The following is a 21182-nucleotide window of genomic DNA, read 5'->3' on the forward strand; positions in this document are numbered from 1 at the left end:
CTTTTTTATACACTGCCTGGCCAAAAAAAAGTCACCACCCGGATTTAATTAAATGATGTGAGGTTGCTGCAGTTGGTCAGGTCTAGGTTCAGCAACAGTAGGTGCTGAAAGAATGAGGTCAGCTGACTACCTGAATATACTGAATATAGTCCCGGTTATTCCATCAATGGATTTTTAATTTCCTGATGGAACGGACATATTCCAAGATGCCATTTCCAGGATTCATGGTGCTGGAATTGTGAAAGAGTGATTCAGGGAGCATGAGATCATCATTTTCCCACATGGATTGAGAGAAAGTTCACCACAGAGTCCAGATCTTAACCTCACTGAGAATATTTGGGATGTGCTGGATGGAGAAGAGATGCTTTGTGCAGAGGTCAGACTCTACCATCCTCAATGCTGCTGCAAGATCTTGGTAAAAAATTAAAGCAACACTGGATTAAAATAAATCTTGTGACAGCTTGTGGAAAGCTTATTGGAACAATGCCACTCCAAATGCGTGCAGACTTTTAATTTGGTCAGGCAGTCTGTTAGTTGTTATGGGATAGAGGTGGGTTTACATGGTGGGGACCTGTTTTGCTTGGGGCCCCAAAATACTTTGAAACGGCGCAACTCAGTGAGCGAGCGGGGCTGCAGGTCCGAGCGCGCGCGGATGAGGGAGTCGCAGCAAAAATCAATGCGCGCGGTGTGCTCAGGCTGGCCAACAGGCGGCGTGCTTCTCGGGGAAAATAGTGCGTGTGGTGTGCTGCTGGTGCTGCTGCTCTGGGGGAGGGGTAGGTTCTCTCCCACTGGTGAAAAGTTCGAGTTTTTTTGCAGCAGCAGCAACAGGAGGAGGAGGAGGAGGTCTTCAGTGAGAGCAGAGCTGAGGGGTTTAGAGCAGAGCAGACCCGGGCAGAGCACCGCGGAGGAACCTCAGCTCAGCTCAGTGTCTGGACTCGCTCAGGACTGACTGGCGGAGGAGCGAGAAAAAACTGCAGTGAGGAAACGGATCGGGTTTCAGGGGGGAGTGACATTTCTTGAGGGGCTGGAGAGAAAGAGGGAGAGAGAGAAGGAGTGAGGGAGCTGCAAGAAGAAGGAGAAAAAGAAGAAGAGCCTGTAGCCTAAACCTGAGTGAGAAAAGCGTCTGAGAAAAGCAGCAGGAGACTGTCCGCGGACCGTGTCTAGCAGGATGTATACCCGGGCGAGGCGCTCCGTCTCCGGCTGCTAAAACTCCGCTTTACCCCCAGCCTTGGAGAACCGTGGGGGCTGTTGTTTTTTTTAGGAGGTGGAGGAAGACGAGAACGACTCTGCGGAGACGGACTTAACGGAGAAAGACAGAAAGTTCTGGGTGTTTATCGGTGTTTTACTGGAGTTTTACAGTGGATTTACTGGTTCGCTGCTGCTGGATACGGATCCGGGCTGGCAGTGATTTTGGAATAGTGAAGACTGGGCGATTCAGCGGAGTTTTTCTTATTTTTTTGAGGGGTTTGGAGCGGAGTTTGGATATATATCATCAGTCTGCCCATATGCCCCCGCCTGCCTGCGCTGTTTGTGCGGATCGGGATCCTCAAAACTTAGCGGTGAGTTTTCGGGCCGCAGAGTTATCGAGCAGCGCGCGGAGCGCAAACAGCGGCGGAGCCTGAGCGCCCGCGCGCCCGCATGTTTTTAGCGCAAGACGTGATTGAAACGTGGCTTGATGTGGACAACACGTCCCGGGCGCTCTGCCTGCCTGCTGTTTTAGTTAAGCCCAGCTACCCTAAACGTTTAATAAACGTTGATCGAATAAACGTTACAGTTTATATCTTTTAGTGTTAATGGAAATAAAATCAACATTTATCAACGTTTATTTAGCGAAAGGCTTTGAATAGTGCTATTAAGATAAACAAACGTTAAACAACCTGTTGACCCTAAATTATTGTTTAACATAATATGCCTGTTATGCATTTGTGTTCTCACTTTGACATCGAATCAACATTCATTTAGCGAAAAGCTTTCAATAGACGTTTTTTTTAGTTTTATTGCATTGTTTTTATTTTTAGTAATGTTTATAATGGAAATACAAACAGGTATTAAGTTATATAGTTAAAATCCTTTATTTTAACATTGAATCAACGTTTAATAGGCGAAAGGCTTTGAATGCTTGGGGAACTTTTACACTCACAACCCTGAAACAAAATGTGGGTTGTATTAAATCTACTTTAAGTGTTGACAATAAAAAGAAAAGCAAACTTTATCAAACATCAAATCAACGTTTATTTAGCGAACGGCTTTGAATAGTGAAATAAACTTTAAACAACCTCACTTTCGACATCGAATCAATGTTCATTTAACTTAAAAAGCTTAAAACAAAAAGCATTGAATACACTTTGATTTTTATGTGGGTTGTATTACGTGTTTTGATGTTTATGATAAAAAAGCAAAACAACCATTGTTTAACATTGAATCAATGTTTGTTTAGCTGAAGACTTAGGATAGTTGGGACACTTTTGCTCTCACACAACCCTGATAGCAAAAAAAAAAAATTGGGCTGCATGACATCTTATTTTAATATTGATGATACAAAGAAAAGCAACTTTTAGCTAAACAACCTTTATTTCACATCAAATCAACGTTTGTTTAGCTAAAGGCTTTGAATGGTCAGGACTACACTCACAGTGCTTACATGCGGCTAAAGGTGCACCTCACAAGTCATATCTATAATAATATTTATTATAATAGTAGGTTCATCATTATTATTATTATTTAAATGGCCCTCTCTGCACTGCAAGAGCAAAGAGTGTTAAAGTTGAATAAAAACAATGTTAAATCGATGTTGAATCAGAAAACGTTGTTTTTAGTGCATTAGAGGTTAACAAATAATAAAAGTTGATTCAAAAAGGGCGTTGTGTAGTTTGTGTTGGAATGTTTAGTAGCAATAATCTATAATCTTTTTCATTATGTTAAAAAGCAACTCTATTAAATTAAACAGAATTGAATGAATTTAGGTCAGAAAATAACAGTATAACCCAGTAAAACTTTGGTCAGACACAAGATTAAACATTATATTAGTGGGTGGAGACATTCATTCATCTCATTTAAACAGATTGCCCATTTACCGACACCTAAATGCATTGTTTGCATAAAAACAGGATCGTAAATCTGTGATTGTGAATGCACTGGCACTGAGTGATTGTAATGTGAAAGGGATGATGGTGATGAGCTTTAACGTCTTTAGATTATTTTCTTATAATTAAAAGCAGGAGAAAACTAGTCAATAGTTAGCTAGTGATTTAACGGCTTTGTTTTTTACGCAAATAAATTAAAAAGTACCTAAACTGTACATAAAAAAAAAAAAAGCAATGAGGGGTGTAGGGGTGGGTGATATGGCTCTAAAAAATAATCACAATACTTCAAAGCATTTTTGCAACAACAAATTTCAAGATTATACTACCTCAACACAAGAAATAATAAAGTTGTTAAAGTACATGCAGTAGAAATAAAAAAGTCTATACATTTTTATCTAATTGTAAACTTAGCAAGACACTTCTAATTTTGTATTAAATGATACCTAATAAAAATAAAGAAATCTACTACAAAGAAAGCCAATATAGTGCATGCATACAAACTGCAAACAAAAAATTTAAAGTAAATAGAATAAACTGCTTTCAAAATATCGCTATTATTTTTTTATCTTGTCAAAAATGGTTGTGATGTTATTGCATGTGATAAGATACAGTGAAATAAACTCACTGCATTTGCTAACTAATGTTGCCATGCAAAGAAATGCTAAATTTACGCAGATTTAATCTCTGCACACGTCAGCAACAGGTAATGAGAGAGATGATAATTAGCTATTAGTAGATATTAGTAGATAAAGAGCTTCTTTAAGCTATAGTAGGAAGCATAGTACAACACAGGACCCCTTCCCTTAATAACAACCAGTGTTGTTCAGTCATACATTCAGTTTGGGTCTATTCTGCTGCTTTGCTTGGTCTGTTTTCACTTAGTAAATATATTTAAACCCAATTTAAAATTCATATTTTAAATTTATTACATCTTTCAAAGTATTGCTAAACTGACATTATCAACAGGTAGTTTTAGTTTTTGCAATTAGATTTAGTTGAGTTTAGTTTAGTTTAGATGCAGATCAGACCTGTAAAGTAGTGAAACCTGTTGAATATTGTAGAACTATTCAAGTAGAATTATTACAATTGATGTTAATGGCAGTTTTAACTGTGCTATTAAATAATTTAATCACAATACTATTAATGTGTGAATTGCTAGGGGCTTTTCTGTAGGAATCTTAAAGTAAACTATTTGATATGAGGAAATACTTTAACTCACTAGCTATTACAACAGCGTTAATAGGTGAAATGTAGTAAAGTAGCTTGAAAAGTATTACTTTTAAGGAGTATTATTCTTCTTGTAAAGTACATTTTAAACTTTCTGAAAACGTGTCAAGTGCTGTGATACTGAAAACAACTGATCTGATTGACTGCGCGGTATTGTTTTCTTTTTTGTGAAGTGCGTGGGTGTAGGACAGTAGTAGTGCTGCTGGCTCTGTAGTATCAGTGCTGTGTGGTATGTGTGTGGCAGGGCTTGTTCGACAGCATTTTGACACATGGTTGGTAGCTCTCGCGCACTCTCGCATCACTCTCGCATACACACCTCCACTTGTTGATAGCATGATTTGAATGATAATGGGTTATCAGCTGTTAACAGGTAACTAACTGCAAGCTGAAGATACAGTGTACAGTGTGTTATAGAAGGTAGATTGAGTGTGTAGATATTAGAGTGTTGCGTGTTTTCATGCCTCTGTATGCCCACTCTCGTTTTGGCATGTTTGTGACCCGCCCCCTCCCTGTACTCTTGTGCCCCAGGTGATTGGAGGGGATTCCAGTGAGTGACGGGCCGAGACAGCCTGAAGTTCATGATTGGGTGGTGCTCCTCAGATGGGATCAGTGTCCAGGGGGAGGTGGAGGATAGGGGCATGGGGAGGCACGTCCGCCGCTGACGGGATGTCCGCCTGGCCGTGGCTTGTGGCCGTGCTCCTGCTGTTGACCCTGGCAACGGCATCCGTGGCACGGCCGCCCATCGTGGCTGGTGAAGAGGAGGAGGCCAGACTCAGTGACGGTGAGTAAACGGGAGAGATGGCATGGTGAACTTTACTGTTTAGAGGGGACTGTATGGAAGTGAAGTGTGCAGTGGAGTGGGGGTTTAAAAAACATAAGAAACCTGATATAATTATAGAAAAATTTGTAGAAGGCAGAATATGTTGTAAAAGTGCTCTGGTGAGAAGAGCATAATTGAAATTCCGAACACTTTTATTACTAGCTCCCTCTCTAAATCAGCTCTCATCAACTGTTCCTAGGAGTGAAGCTATTTTGTTTTTATTGGGGAAGCGTTAGGGAATGAAGGATTTCTTTCAGCAGAGCGTCTCGATGCAGAGACAGGCACAATGCCTCATTTGCAGACTTCAACATTTACCTTTTCACACGTATAAGCTAATGCATTTCACTCTGTTGGAACATAAGTTAAACCTCTTGGGTCTTCCAGAGGGGGTTTGGTTTGACACAGTTGACTAGACCTAGGTTTTTGTGAGCATATATTAAATGTTTCTGCAGAAGATCTTACAAAAACATCTGACAAGAAGTCTTACAAGAAGTCTTACAGGGCTTACACTGAGCAGATCTACCAACTTCTAAAAAATGTAAAAGTTAAAAAAGTATCGTTACATTTGACATCTTTGTATTATTGTTTTTCCTGCTTTTCAAGACTTTTTATGACATTCTAACGGCAGTCTAAAAGACGTTTTTTCTTTTGTGGCTCCACTCATGAGGTGTACTCGCACAGTTTAATGTTCTGAGCTGTGGACCACACACATACACATTAGCCTGCATGCAGTCGAAGCCCAAGTATCAGCATTTAGTTTAATGTAGAAGAAAATTCTGAGAAGAAAATGACAACATTCCTTTACTCTCTAAAATGAGCGAAGCTAAAATGAGTTGGCTCGTTTTGTTTTCTTGTGGGTTAAGAAACATTTATTCTTTATTTTTTTTACGTACTCCTCGCCTTGTACTTAGTGTGACTTGGTCAGAATCTGACTTTTTTTTTTTTTTTTTTTTTACTTTTTGTAAGTATGTAAGTATGCAGTATTTGTAACAGGTTTGTGTGTCACTGTTATTCTGAGTTCATCCTCAGCAGTGAGTTCTGGCCAGATGGTAATTGAAGCTGTGGTGCTAAATCCCTGGGGTTTTAATCACTATGTTAATTGTAAGTGGGCCTGACACGTTCTTTTTAGGATGCACCCCCATCATCACCACAGCCACCACTAGCCTATCTATGCAAATGCCCTTTTGCTCTTTAGGCTAATGGATTGTTTTTACATTTGTGTGGTGTTTTGTTTATTGCTAAACAAGTCAACAAGTCTGTTGCATCGAGTTACTAGAATTAGTTTGATGTCAAAAGTCAGAAATTAGAAAGATTAAAAAGGAAAGGTTTTTTTTTAAAGAAGATTTGTGGTTCTTTTCTCTCTCATCTTATGAGAGGAGATTATAGTTGGTCATGTGATGGAGGATTAAGTGGCTGGGGTGGGGAGTCATGTGGTGGGGATGTTTCGCTAAAAGGTAGAGCAGTCAGACAAAGGTGCCAGATCTCTTTCCATGCGCTGCCGATAACACTCGAGTAGTACAGTGCTTATAAAGTGTCTGAGTGTTGGCCTTAACAAGATAATCGTATCTGATTTAAAAGCACAAGGAGAAGTCTGGACTCAAAGGGGGCAAACAAAGGGGCATTGCTGTTTTCGACCATATGTAACGTAAACTGTCTACAGAACAGGGGTTACATGGCTAGAAAGTTACTCAAAAAAGTTGTTGACTAATCCATTATAGGGGTGGGTGATATGGCCCTAAGATAACATCACAATATTTCATGGTATGTTTGCGATAGCGATACTCTTGGCGATATGACAAAACACTGAATTAAAAAAAACATTAATAATACACTACTGCAACAAAATGAGAATTACATTTTATTAATCCATACAATATGACATGGCACACCTCTAACTGAGATATTAAAAAATACAATAATTTTATCAGATTTGTAACAGAAGTTATTGATCCAGAATGTGATAATACAAATAATATTAAGCACTCCAAATATCTCCATAAAATCCAGGATTAATGTAAAATAAATGATAATGTGCTGATATAATTTGTCTCTAGTAGATATTTAATGGGAAATGAGAACAGTGTGAATTTTTCTTTTGCTAAAAACAGCAGAAAAGTAGTAGTATGATAATTAGGGGTGGGTGATATGGCACGATATTTCTGGGTATAATATCGTTCAGGATATTCAAAAATGTTGGCGATATTATTGTGTACGATACGATATGGCACACCCCTAATCCATTAGTGGTAATTTCCATAGCTAGAGCAAAAAGAAACTCAGGAGGTTTCTAGTTTCTAGTTTAATTTTTTTGTGCGGCAAAGACAGCAGAAAGTGGCCAAATCTCTTTGACAATAAAGCAAATTCAAGCAAAACAAGTGAATTCATAGTTTGTCGTTTTTTTTTTTGTTTTTTTTTTTTTACTTCCATGCTTCATTTTGATCCGATGATGCATTGCACAATGAGTAGATGATGAGCTGTTTTTGTCACTCTCTGTCTGCATTCTTGCATTCACACTGTTCCCTACTGGTCGACCAGTTGATTAGTCTATGCAAGCCCTACTACTGAAGTTGAGTTGAAACATTATGTGTGGAAAGTGGGCGTAAACCTCACCTGTGGGGTGCCTTGGTTTTGTCATGATAGCTAAATCAGCCAGCTCACATGCACACACACCCACACACATTTACACACACACTCACACTGCTTGGGAAGAGACAGACTGGCTGTCCTTTCAGTTTAGTAATTAGCCCCTGGAGGTATGGCTTGATAGCCCCCACCCCTCTGCTCGCTGATGCCCTGTGGGGCTCAGCTCTGTCTCTGTGAATGGGTTGTAATTGTTGGAGATGACATATCAGCTCTGCCTTCTTGGAGCAGTGCAATCTCTTGCTACTTTTGTTTTCCCAGTGAGGGTGTAATTGTAGAGGTGGCGTGGTCCAGGTGAACAGGCATCGGTTTCACTGAAGGTCTACCTGATTGCTGCGTTCAGAGAGTCGTTGCGCTGTGCTGATTTTTTTTTTCTTTTTATATGAACATTTCAGTTTTTTTGGGAGTATTAACTGTTTCCCCCTTAAATTCTTTGGGCGAATGTGTTTAGAATCATGTTTTAGACATTGGGAGGCAGAAGAGGAAAACATGGAGGAAGTGTGGGAAAGCAAAAGTGTAAATGTGTAAATCTTACACATTCTGCTCTGCTATACACAGTCAGAGTCAGTGCTCTGCAGCCTCCTCTCTTCATTCCACTGGTTCGTTTGAGGTTTGTGGTTGAAACTGAAGGTTTTTTCCAAGTTTGCTGCAGAGCTGGAAAGTTTTGGGGTCACACTGGCTCTGCTCGGATCATTGTTATTTGGATTAAGCGATGTATTTATTGTAATTGGAGCTGCTGTGGCTGTTCTTCAGCGTCTGTTTGTCTTGTCCGTTCGGACAGAGAGCGAGACACAGTCAAACATGCTTTGTTTTGGTTTCAATTTTTTTAATGTAGATCCAAAGAACTTGTAGATCCAATTCTCCTGACTATTTCTTTCTGCTGATTTCTCTTCCTTCTTCGCCCTCTCTCTTTCTTTACCCCTAAAGCTCTGTCCTGCACTCCTCCCTATTGTGGAACCCGAATGCTCCTGTTGAAATTGAGAATGCTCAAAACCTGTAACACCAGTACTGTCGAGAGGAATGCATTAACAGCGAGACACGGCAGACTCTCCAGGCTGCAGGTTCTTCAGGTGTCTCGTAGTGAGGATGGAAGAGTGCGGGAACTATTCTCAGGAACTATGAGAAATCTAATGTATAAATCCCAAAGACCATGCAATTATTACACCATAGACCAATCTGCTTACTGTAGTAGAAGTGTTTGCCCATGTTCGTTCATTATGGCTGTCACGCTCTCCCACTATGCAAACTGAGGTCAGTACACATTCAGTACACAGTGCTGATCATTGTTCCTTAATGGCTGCTGTTTTAATTGCCAACGTTATTTTATGGTGCCAGCCGCTGTTCCCGATGCCATGTTGTCCTCTGTTTGAATTAGCAACTATAAGGCTCTGGACTTGTACGCGCCACCTGGATAATAAGATCCAATAAAACTCCTGTATCTGTTGATCTAGCATGACTAGCATATGCTGCTTTTGCAAGTTGTGGTCTTGCCAAAACAGGCTGAGAGGACAATTTAACAGCACATGACTTTATGATATAGTGACTTGCAATTCATTATTCAAGTATTCATACCCCTTGAATTTGTTTTTCAATTTTTTTTTCACCTCACAACCACAAACCTAAATGTATTTTATTGAGATTGTAAGTGATAGACCAACACAAAGTAGCACATAATTGTGAAGTGGAATGAAAATGATACATGGTTTTCAAAATGGTAATCAAATAAAAATCTGAAAAGTGTGACGTTCAAAAGTATTTAGCCTTTTTTTACTCTGAAACACCTGAAATCTGAAATAATCCCTAATTCAGTGCAATCAATTGCCATTAAATTAGTTACTGGGGTCCAGCTCTGCATAATTTAGTCTCAATACAAATACATTTCAGTGGTTTGTTAGAGAACAAACAGTATTATGAAGACCAAAAAACTCACCAAACAGGTCAGAAATAAAGTTGTGTAAAATTTAAAAGCAGGGTTATACAGCAAGCTTTAGGCATCCCAAGGAGCGCTGTTTAATCCAATCCTGCAAACCTACCAGTACATGGCCATCTACCCATACTGACAGATTGAGAATAGAGAGAACTGGTCAGCCAGGAGGTCCATGATCACTCTGGAGGAGCTGCAGAAATCCATAGCTCAGGTGGGAGAACATTTAAGTCATGGACTCCACAAATACAACCAGGTTTAGCTTGAGCCATTTTACTTAGAATAATGGGCAAAATATCAATTTGTTTATTAAAACAACTTGCACTAAGTATTGATGTAGTGGGGTTGTAAACTTTTACCCGACACACATTTTAGATTTTTATTTAATAAACATGTTAAAAACATGTATAATTTTTATTCCACTTCACAATTATGTGCTGCTTTGTGTTGGTTTATCACTTAAACCACTTAAAATAAAATATATTTAAGTTTGTGGTTGTAAAGTGAAAAAATGTGAAAAAAAAGTGTAAGAGGTATGAATACTTTTGCAAGTCACTTTATGTACTGCTTACGAAAGCGTATTGGTCTGAGGCACGTACGTCCATGTGCCACCCGGAACTCGCTTCCGCCGTATTACACTGTTTATCCGGCTCTGAGCGCTTTTTGGAGGGAAATCCAAATTCGAAGGCCAAAGAGGGCTCCTAGGGGCCCGGATTATTGTCTGTCGGACGGTTGCCGTGGGCGCCCCTGAGAGATTTGTGCCCTTTGGCTGGGCATGCCATTGTCATGACGATAAAGCCGGCAGGAATTAGAATTTGAAAGGCGTTGGAGATTAGAATGAAGAAGGGGGGAAGAAAAGGAGAGACAGAGGAAGAGCCTCACGATCTCAGTGGCCTATGGGAAAAAGAATGGGTGAGAAAACAAGAAAGGAGGAGATTGAAAGGAGTGATAGGGGAACCGGAGTGGGGAGGGGTGGGGCGCGGCTTGCGCAGAGCGAGGGTGTGAATAGGTGTGTACGCTTTCGAGGAAGCTCTCCTGTGTAGGATGTATTAAAGCGCGGACCGCAGCAGCAGCGTCCTCCGCTGAGCTGGAATCAGTCATGTGGGAATGGGATTGCGAGTGGTGTGAACACAACCTGAGATTGTCTCCAGTTCTCAGAAAATGTGTGATATCTGTCACAGAGTGTGCCTCAGTGTGAAAATTGAAGAATATAAACTCTGAAGCTTTTCAGGAAAAACTCAAATTATCCTCTGTCTCAGACGTGCCGGTATGAGGAGATGAAGTGAGAGGCTTGGGCATGCTGCACCATCGCTCCACTGATTTATAAGCAGTGCTCCATCTCCAAAACACTTCCCACACACAACCATTGCTTTCAGATAGGGCTGGGTTATATTGTAAAAAATATTCATTTGGATAATCTTCAAATATATAAATTATTCTTCATTAGGATATAGATTTTTTTGTTCAGTTTACATTAGAACTCAAGTTCTACTCAACTTTTCATAGGTTAAACAAACAGCTATTGTTTCTTATTGTTTTTTTTTCTTTACGAATAGTAAGCAGCCCCTTCAACCTTACATTGTACCTTGTATTTCAATTAAAGAAAAGTTCAAAGTATAAAAAAGTTCTTTACAGGTTTCTGACAGACTAAGGTTTCCCTGTGGAGCATTTTAAATGTTAAGAGGTACAATCTCCACTATCACATTTTGAAAATTGCATTAAAACACTAATTGATTCATTCAATAATTTGATTAACCTCTCAGCCTTACTTTTAGCTAAACAATAACTGATTTTAATGGGAGATAAATTGTCCCAGGATTCATAGAGATAAATGATTTTATTGTGTGTGTGTGTGTGTGTGTGTGTGTGTGTGTGTGTGCATACATGTACATAGACCTGTCACGATAAGATTTTTTTGTGTGGACAATATATGATTTAAATAGACAATATAATTGTGATTTTAGGACTATTAGAAGCCGCTGACATAATGATAATGAAAAAGCATAACAATAACACATTTGCTGCAGTGATGAACTGGAGGGGATGAGTCTCATTTCTCACAAGGCTCATTCACACGTTGAGCAGAAGCTCCAGTTGAGTTTTAGTCAGACAGAGTAAACAGCTGACCACTTTTTTTTACCTGAATCCACATGCTGTGTACGCTAAAGGTCTGTAGCTTTCCTGCTGCCGCAAAGTGGTTTTGCGTTGGACGTGTGTTGAAACAGAAGTTACAGATGTCTGTGTTACCCTTGATTAAACAAGGCCAACAGTGGCAGTGAAATGTGCAGTGTGGTTAAAAGTCTCCCCTTAAATACACAAAAATAGACCCAAAGCCAATATCGAGGTGGCAAAAATGATCAACTTCATGTTTATTTATCGTCTGTTGATAGGTTGATAATGTAATTATTGAGACAGACCTAAATAAGCAGGTAAATGTGGCCCAAATCCAATAGTTTACATCCTATGTGATGCAGGTGTGTGGTTTGTGTGGCAGTGTGAATCGCAAAAACCCTAAAACCAACATTTTCAATTCAGATTTGGGCCACTTAAATATGGGATATAGAAATTTGATAATGTAATAAAAGGCTTATGTTGCAACTTGATTTTAATGAGTTGGTCACATGCAGCCACATGACGTTGATGCAGCATAAAAAAAAATCTTCATCTTCTCGGTGATTAAACTCAGCTGCAGTCTGAATTTACTCATAGTTCCTGTGGTTCTTTCAAGGATGAAACCGAAACTTAACATGAAGCGATGCTCTTTAATTCATGTGTGCATCAGTTACACAGCACATACTGTTCAGACAGATGCCAGATATGATTCACATTTAAAAGATTGTGTGAATAGCTTGAAATGAACATCTGATATGGTCAGAAAATCAGATTTGGGCCACTTTTACTGTTTCTTACTGTTCCTCAGAGAGCCTCTTCTTAATCTTCTCACCAGTTTTACTGTACTGTGCTGATAGTTCTACAGCTCTCTGTTTTTCCCGTGAAGAATCAGGAATTCGGAAGATGGAGAAAGCTCAGGCTGGGTGAGGGTCAGGGTCACAGAGTCGTAGAGCAGGGGTGAGAGGTGAGCGAGGAGTAGGAGGAGGTGTTGATAGTGAAGAACAGATGTGCCAAAATCAAAGCAGGTTGGAGGAACAGGCAATAGAGGATGTTTGAAGAGAGCATGTCTGGATTTCTGCTCTTTAATAAGATAATAACAAGTCGGAAAGTTCAGTCTGATTGGCTGGCTTTTTGCTTCTCCGTCAAATAGGGACCAATCATGTTTGTTGAAGGATCACACTGACCGATACTGAGCAAAACATTGAAATGATGTAGGAATAACACTGTATGATCTAATCAGGGTGCTCACCTGTCTACTACTGCTTTTCTGACTTTTTTGCTTTTTCTTCAAAGCTTTACTTACCTTTATACTCTTTAAAAACACTGATGTCTCACGCTCACACCTTTTAATAGACTTGCCTGTTATCTATATACCCCAGCGTAAGAATTGGCAGTTGGGGGTAAGGGTGGGCGATATGGCCTTAAAATAATATCACAGTATTTCAGGGTGTTTTTGTGATAATGATTATGATTATAAGCAATGTATTTGATTCATTTCAAGCTCATATACTACTGCGGCAAACATAAATTAGAAATAAAATAGATCTTAATAAGAAATATGTATTGTAGCAAACAAATCTGCCATAATGCTAAAAATAGAGCAGAATATTTAATGCATGCATACAAACTGTACACATAAACGTCTAAATGATACAGAAAATGGCCCTAAAGATTTAAAGTAAATATCAAACAAAGTACAGAATAAATTGCTTTCAATAAATATATTTTCAATACTGCTGTTCTCACAATATGGTTTTTATTCATCACAATATTACTATATATATCACAATATACAGTACCAGTCAAAAGTTTGGACACACTTTCTCATTCAGTGTTTTTCTTTTTTTTCTGCATTGTAAATTAATACTGAAGTCATCAAGAATTTTAGCATTTAGGTGCTCTTATCTAGGGTTCTGTTTACTTGTGGTGTCTAAAGCTGGTAACTCTGATGAATCTATCCTGTGCAACAGAGGTAACTCTTAGTCTTCCTTTCCTGGGGCTGTCCTGATGAGGGCCAGTTTCATCATAACATTTTTGATGGTCTTTGCGACCATCAAAACTACTGAATTTAAGGTTTTTCCAAACTTTTGACTGGTACTGCATTATATTTACCTGTTCTAAACTCGTCTTCGGCTTCTCTAAACACGACGAGTCGCCTTTTCTCAGGTTCCTAATGAGGGTCCAGTTGGAACAGGCCTCGTGCGTCTGCACCGCGCTCTTTCCGATTGGGCTTTGATCGGACAATAGGAGGAAACACACGGCCAATAACGGTTAACTAACAGCACGCCTAACAGAGGCCTCCGGAAACATAAGGCTCTGAATACAGTTCCCATCAATCAGCCGCTTCGAGACCACACAGTTTAAACAGGGGGCTTTAAAAAAAAGACTTAATTATTTCCGGAGTGACGGAAAGCAAGGAAGGGGCAACAGAGAGAAAAAAAATAAGAATACAGGAACTGTACCTGTGTGGAGCAGTGAGCCTGAGAGCCCTGAGGGAACGCTTCAGAGCCTCGTGTGTTCTTCACTGTGTGAGAGAGCTGCCGTTCCCCTTCCTGCGCAGGGGCTGCGGCGCACACACAATAAGGCAGGAATGTGCTGCAGGAGAGGTGTGTTAAACGACAGGAAAGTTTGTGCGCTCTCTCCACCTTTAATTATTGCTGCCTCTTAGTAGCAGACATGTTCCGCCATGCTTCTTCAACTTCTCTGGTCTTACAGGTTAGGTTTCCATCTGGCAGTGTGTGTAGGACTGTTCCAATTCATTGTTAGTATCAGGTCCAGTATAACTAGCTGTTGCTTTGACTGAAAAGTTGGCATTAGCTGTTGTTTGAGTAAAATGTCATTTGTTTGGAGATATTTTAATCTGAAAACACAGTAAATCACCACAGTAAAGCCACACTGCTGAGGGTTGGTGGAAAGGTTCCATCAGTTACAATGTAGCCAATGTAATCAGTTTAATCCATTTAATAAGTTTAAAGAAGCTCCTAAAGAAGCTTCTGCTTTTCATTAAGAGAGTAACTGTGAGAAAGTTAACTAACTAATGAAGCTGCAGCAGCAGTGAGTAAGCTAGTGATATTAACTGTTGGTTTAAGTAAAATGTAGTTTGTTTGGAGATATTTTAGTTTGAAAATGCAGAAAATCAACACAAAAAAAAGCGTAGATATACGACAGATCCAAACCTATATCGATATCGGGTTCGATATTTACGCAGATATTACAAGATAATTGGGAATGCATTTAAATTAAAACAGTGTATTTTTGTGCATTGTTTGCTTATTGTGCTGTGTGGTATAATTCAGCATATTGATATTAATAAAATTATGTTGAATATGAAAAATAGATAATAAATATCAATATGAGAAGAGCTTTTGTATTGGAATTTGTATCTTATCAACAGTTGTGTATTGGAATTGGACCAAAGCTAAAACTGAATCATCCCATCAGTAGTCTGTTTGCTCAGTTTTCTTCTGATGTAAAAAAGGAAAATATGTACACAGACAAGCGTATGCTTATTTTCTCGTCTGAAGAAAAAAAATAAAATTGGAAAAAGTGGAAAAAACATTTTCTACATTTTTGAATGTAACATGAGCTGAATCCTTATGTGTGTGTGTGTGAGACAGCATGGTTTGGGTTACATTACAGTGCCTTGCTTTTAATCATCTGGCTGCTTTAATTGTGCAGAAAGCAGATATCTGTGTGGGTGTGCACTCATGAAGTATGAGCAGATTTCTTTCTCTTTAAACTTCTCTCCAAAAGTGTACTCATAAACGCAGAGCTCCTCAGAGACCATAATCTATCGGTTCAGTGTGCACAATAACTAGAATTTAGATTTCAGGAGTCGTGCAAAACCACAGCCCAAAACTTAAAATAAAAGATTGGCCAGACTACCAGTTACAGAAAAAGCCTGTCATCTCTGTTCAATGAAACACATGGACTTCTCTAGCAACTTTACAGGAGAGAGATAAAACCCTCTTAAATGTAATGGAAGTCAATGTAAGCTGTTATTTTTATTGTTTCATTCATCCAGATATTTTGACACAGTGTAAGGCACAGTTTGTGTGCATAACTTTATAGTATGTCTAAAAATCGACAAACTTGTAGATACTTGTGGAGATACTCTTTTGTGCGGGTGCATTTTTCCTCCTCTTGGCTTTGCTCAATCTGTGTGTATCTGTTTATCCGTAAAACTGCATTTTGTTTTTTCTTTATTTTGCACCATTACAGTTCATGAACTACATTTGTATTCAGTTTAATGCCAGGCTGGACTGTAGCATGTATCTGGTATAAAAACATATAGATTGTATTTTGGGCAGGGCAATGGCACAAAAAAGCACTTTATGTGTTTGGCCCTAATACGTGAAAAGAAAGAACAGTTCATATTGAACATTGAAGTTTGGATGATGAGATCAGATCACAGCTAGCTTGTCTTTTCTTGAGAAAAGCAAGACACCATGTGGAAAATTATCTAAAGTTATTAAAACCTGCTAGTGTTTCATTGTGCTTAGTTTCATTTTCAGCCCTAATTTGAAATTGTGGATAAAATTTGAGGTGAGAGTAATAAAAAAACCTAAACAATCAGTAGAAATTAATGTGCCTAAAGAAACACTAAATAAACTTCTGCAAAATAAATTTCTGCTAATGCACTGCTATTTGCGCACTTTCTGTTTGTGTAAACGCATGTTCAAATAAATGTTCTGTGGGTGAAGTGGTTTAATAGTAAATGGGAAGTTTTAATGGAGATATTCTTGAGGAACAGTTCTGCTTTAGTGTTTCTCTGAGTCTGGGTCTTCTATCTTTCCCAGAAATTAGATTTTCAGGGCCTCTTTTTGGTTGTTGGTTGTTATGCTGTGGTGTTTTTCTTTTTCTGTTATTTCATCACGCTCTCGCTTGTGTCTTCTCTCCCACCTGTCTCTCCTCCCGCTTTCCACTGCAACCCACCACACTCCCACTGTCTTCTCTATTTCACTCGTCCCTTTCCGTCCCTCCTGTGTCCTTTTCCTTTCCTCCTCCTGCCCTTCGCTCTGCAGAGCCGCCCACCAAATACGAAATCTCTAAGCCCACCGTGTGCTCAGTGCACCCGGGGGACCTGCTGCGGCTTAGCTGCCCACTGCCAGAGGCAGCCGCCATCGTCTGGACCAAAGACGGCTCTTCGCTGGGCCCAGACAACCGCACACTCATAGAGCGGGAGTCGCTGCAGATCCGCGACGCTACGCCGCGGGACTCGGGCCTGTACACGTGCAGCGCAGAGGGCGCCAAACATGGCGACACGCTGTGCTTCATCGTAAACGTCACAGGTGAGATGCGGCCCGGGGAGACTGGCGAGGACGGTGCTGGTCTGTTTATTTTATGTGAATTCTGTCTAAAGTGGAATTACGATGATTCAAATCTGGAAAGTTTGCGCAGTTTGGAAAGAAAGCCCACGCCTGAAGCTCCTGCTCCGTTCTTACTAACATAGTCTCATCTCTCTCATCATTTTTCTATATTTATTTACAGCTTTTATGCCCTTTCACTTCGCCTCCATGTTCTTCTGATTTCTAAGCTTTTCTCTCAGTCCTTCAACAACGAGAGCTGCAACTCCAGGCCTCACAAGTTCCCAAAAGTCACTCGTCATACTTCAGCTGTAGAATGAAGTTTAAACCCCATTAAAACCCCAGCACCGTATCAATCATTTGATACGTTGGTACAGAATCCTGATGTCAGGACATAAAGATATGTGATGCCATTCAAGTGTATGACTGTTTATAGTGTGTGCTGTTGACTCTGTTGCATCTTGACAACTGGACAATTGAAGTGCTGAGAGAATGTGACTGTTTCTACTAGTAGTAGTGGCAGTGCTAGCATTAGCTTTAGCTCGAGTACACGTGAGACCATGTTGCTGTTTGTCGGCTCTTTCTGTGCTTGTTTTTTTTCTGTGTTTGGACACAGTATTGAAACATTTCTTTACATTTCTCTTTAGCTCCTCTACTCTGTCTTTTCTCAAAACCTTAAATGGACACTTCTTCTCATTTAATCACAATAGGTTTCTCTCACAGTAGCGTAGCAGCTAACAGCGTGGCACCTAGTATTGCTAGCCCATCAGTTGAACACTTTTTTATTGTTTATTTAGTAATTCCAGTGTCCCTTAATTGTTTTGACATCTTTAATGTTAATCTATAATGTAAAGAATAAATAAAATAAATAAATAAATTATTAAAATATTAAATGAGAAGGTGTGTCTGTCCAAATGTCCAAACTTTTAAGCTGTATTAGAAAGTATTACTTCTGAATACCAAACTATTCCAGTTATAACAATTTTGGTTACATGACTAGTTAACTAGTTGACTAGTCTCTTTCTCATATTTTTAAGGTATCTATACTGTGGTACACTGGAGCATTTACATTATTTATTATACTAATTTTGTTTGGTTTAATTTGTGATTAACCCTTGTGTGGTGTTCGGGTCTGTGGGACCCGTTTTCATTTTTCATCAAATGATACAAAAAAAATATTTTTTCGAACTCAAACTCATTGGCATTGGCTCATTTTTGGTGAAAAACATATATCAAAACACATTTTTGATAAACACACACTGTACACACCCCCTTACACATTTATATTACATACAGTATGTTTGGCCAAGGGCTAATAAACATTGCTTCATTTGTAAATTTGAAACTAAACAAATTTTCTACTCATATCTTGAGTTTAATTCATTTTCTTTTACATTTTAGTAAAAAACTAATAAAGAAAGAGTAGCACTTTTTAAAAGAAATGTAACATTAGAAAGGTAAAGGGCAAATAATAATTATGTAAGCTGTTTATATTGCTTGCAATTTAGGTGAATCAAGCATGTGTAAAGCATTTTAATGTAAAATTGCTTAATTTTGCTGAATTAAATACAAGTAACAAAGTAAACGAGTAACAAAAATATGAACACCACACAAGGGTTGATGATCAGTAAGCTCTCAGAAAACCATTCTTTTTTTTGTTGTTATCAAAGAAGCTATCATTTTCACTGATAATTAAACTTTTTGGTTCGGTAGTGATAGTAGAAGCAGTAGTAATAGTAATAGTAGTAGTAGTTCTAGTGCATGATTAATGGAACCGTGAGCTTTTGGGTCAAAAGCCAAAGGAAGGTTACAGTATTCCCGGTGCTTTCTGCAGATGCCATTTCATCCGGTGATGATGAGGACGACTCGGAGCGGTCGGACGATGTCACGGCAGACGGCGGACAGATGCGTGAGTATCTGAGAACCAGGCTGGTAGAATCTGCTGTAGAGGGTCTGCTATCAGTGGTGTGCGGTCTTTGTAGAGGCTGTTTTCTCGTGTTGGCCTGTGTTTGGAATTTCTACCTCACTGAGATTTGCATATTCTTAGTTAACTGAAGCACATGCAGTGTTTCAGAAAGCTTTCTGCTCTCAAGCTCTTTCTCTTCTCCTGCCTTGCTTGTGTTTGCAGCACGTTTCTGCTCGTTTTCAGCTCAGTAATCTCTAGTAGTATAATCTGAAAGAGATAGAGGAACCATCTCACCAAGCTCTTCAGGCTGGTAGTATTGCTCTGTGGAGCTTCAGCGCAGACACATTCCTCGCATTCTTCTGCTCTCTCTTCTCCCTCTTCCCTTACTCTCTCCATCTCTCAGGTAGCTGGCCCATGAGGAGCTCATCAGCTGGCCTCATCCATTATGGAAACCACCCATCTGGTCTGTGTTATTTACCTGAAGGGAGACGTGTTTTGAATCAGGCTTGGCTGGAAGTGTGGGGAGAGTAGAGAGTATGAAAAAGAAGAAGAGGGGTGGAGTGATTCTCGTTGTGGGATTTTCAGAAGGGAAAGTGAAGCGACAGAAGTCGAAAAGCTTTCAGATCTTTTTAAATAAGTTAAACTTATTTTAAAACGTGATTCTGCGATTTTGTGCTCTCTCTTCCTTTATATATATATGGAGTCTAACCATTGGTCTGATGTTGAGGAAAACAGTGAGGAGATGTTAATGGAGGCTGAGATGGACACTACCTAGCGTTTTTACCCACTACAGAACGAGCCGTTTCAAAAACAAAGCAAAATCTGTTGTAGCACTTCTGGCGAGTTTCTGGCAAGTTTTCCAACTATTCAGAACCGACTATTAAAAAACAAGGTCGGGGGTGAGAGGCAGCGGTGGAAAGAGGAGGAGCGAAGCCTTAAGCTTTTTAACTAGCGAGCTCTGGTTTGGATCAGGACCAGTACTCGTCTGCGTGTGCTGTGGAGTTCTGGCCTTTGGCCGAGGATGGAAGCGGGGAAGGGGGGGGGGGTTGGTCAGGGGGGTTGGCGGTGTTTAGTATTGTGCTAGGGGCGGTTTCAAGCTCAGTGGTTTGGATCTGTGCCTGGCTGAACCACTGAGAACTCTTTGATATTACTTTGCAGATCGGGCCTCAGCAACACCAGGCTGAAAAAAACAACAGCACATCCACATCCCCCCCTTATATCCCCCTCTTTCACCAATATGTTTCATTTTGTCGTCTTTGAGCTCGGATATATTGGAGTTGACAACCTCAGATTCCTTTACAGTCTTTATATACAGGCCTGGATTTAGAGCACTGGAATTATGGAGCTATAATTTCACTTTTGAGTGATGGGGAGAGTTTTAAGTAGTTTATTCAAGCCATTTGGAGAATGTTTGAGAACTTAAAAAAGTTAGATTGTAGTTTTTTTGTTGTGGAGGGATTGTATGAGTGGGAATCACAGGGCAGCTAATGATAACGATGATTTCACAATACTGTGATTCTGTGATAATCGATACATCACAAGACCATTCTCTACGATGCTTCACGGCATCTGTGTTACTAAAGAGGATAAAATACTCCTAAATAAGCAAGGAATTATTGGAATTGACAAGCAATATTTTTTACTGCAGGGTTACCCTATTTATTTGATTAGCACCACAACATGGAGTAATGAAGCAGGAACTGAAGACCAAGTCTTAGGGAGTTTAGAGTGCCTGTGTTTCAATAAAAATATTCAGTATCTATATTCAGATTCAATAAGATATGATCGAAACAAAAAAGTATATCGCAATATCGATTTATTTATAAATATATGTCAAAGATAGCAATAAAATTTGAATCAGAATGATACACTATATCATGTCCGATATGTCAATATATTGTCCCACCCCTACACTTTTAAGTGCTGGGGAGAATTTTATGTAGGTTATTTAGGCCATTTAGAGAATTTTGTAGAATTTAGAGAAGTTGTATTGTAGTTGTTGTACTGTTGGGTAATTCTATTTTACCAGTTCCATTTTTTTTTTAAATATACAGTATTGTGTTAATGCTGCTGAAGAATCTGATAGAAAATATTGATATGATGTTAATGTTACCTGGGGCCGTCAGTGTATTAGATATGAAATGGGACTAAAATAGAATAAAAT

General features: G+C 39.4%; 1 protein-coding gene across 7 annotated transcripts in view; it reads left to right on the plus strand.

Moving 5' to 3' along the window:
- The first annotated feature begins 834 nt into the window (after positions 1-834).
- Positions 835-21182, plus strand: part of fgfr2 (fibroblast growth factor receptor 2) — a 66402-nt gene continuing 46054 nt past the window's right edge. For 2 of the 7 annotated variants that reach the window (XM_049481028.1, XM_049481029.1), the window contains exons 1-4: positions 835-1559; positions 4839-5091; positions 16831-17097; positions 18947-19021. In XM_049481028.1, the coding sequence (XP_049336985.1) occupies positions 4911-5091; positions 16831-17097; positions 18947-19021 (523 nt within the window). In that variant the 5' untranslated portion in view covers positions 835-1559; positions 4839-4910. The remainder of the gene's footprint in view (positions 1560-4838; positions 5092-16830; positions 17098-18946; positions 19022-21182) is intronic. The other 5 variants (XM_049481027.1, XM_007228761.4, XM_049481030.1 and 2 more) reach the window with 4 other exon arrangements.

The sequence above is a fragment of the Astyanax mexicanus genome, chromosome 7 (genome assembly GCF_023375975.1).
Source record: "Astyanax mexicanus isolate ESR-SI-001 chromosome 7, AstMex3_surface, whole genome shotgun sequence".
In the NCBI taxonomy this organism is placed as follows: domain Eukaryota; kingdom Metazoa; phylum Chordata; class Actinopteri; order Characiformes; family Acestrorhamphidae; genus Astyanax; species Astyanax mexicanus.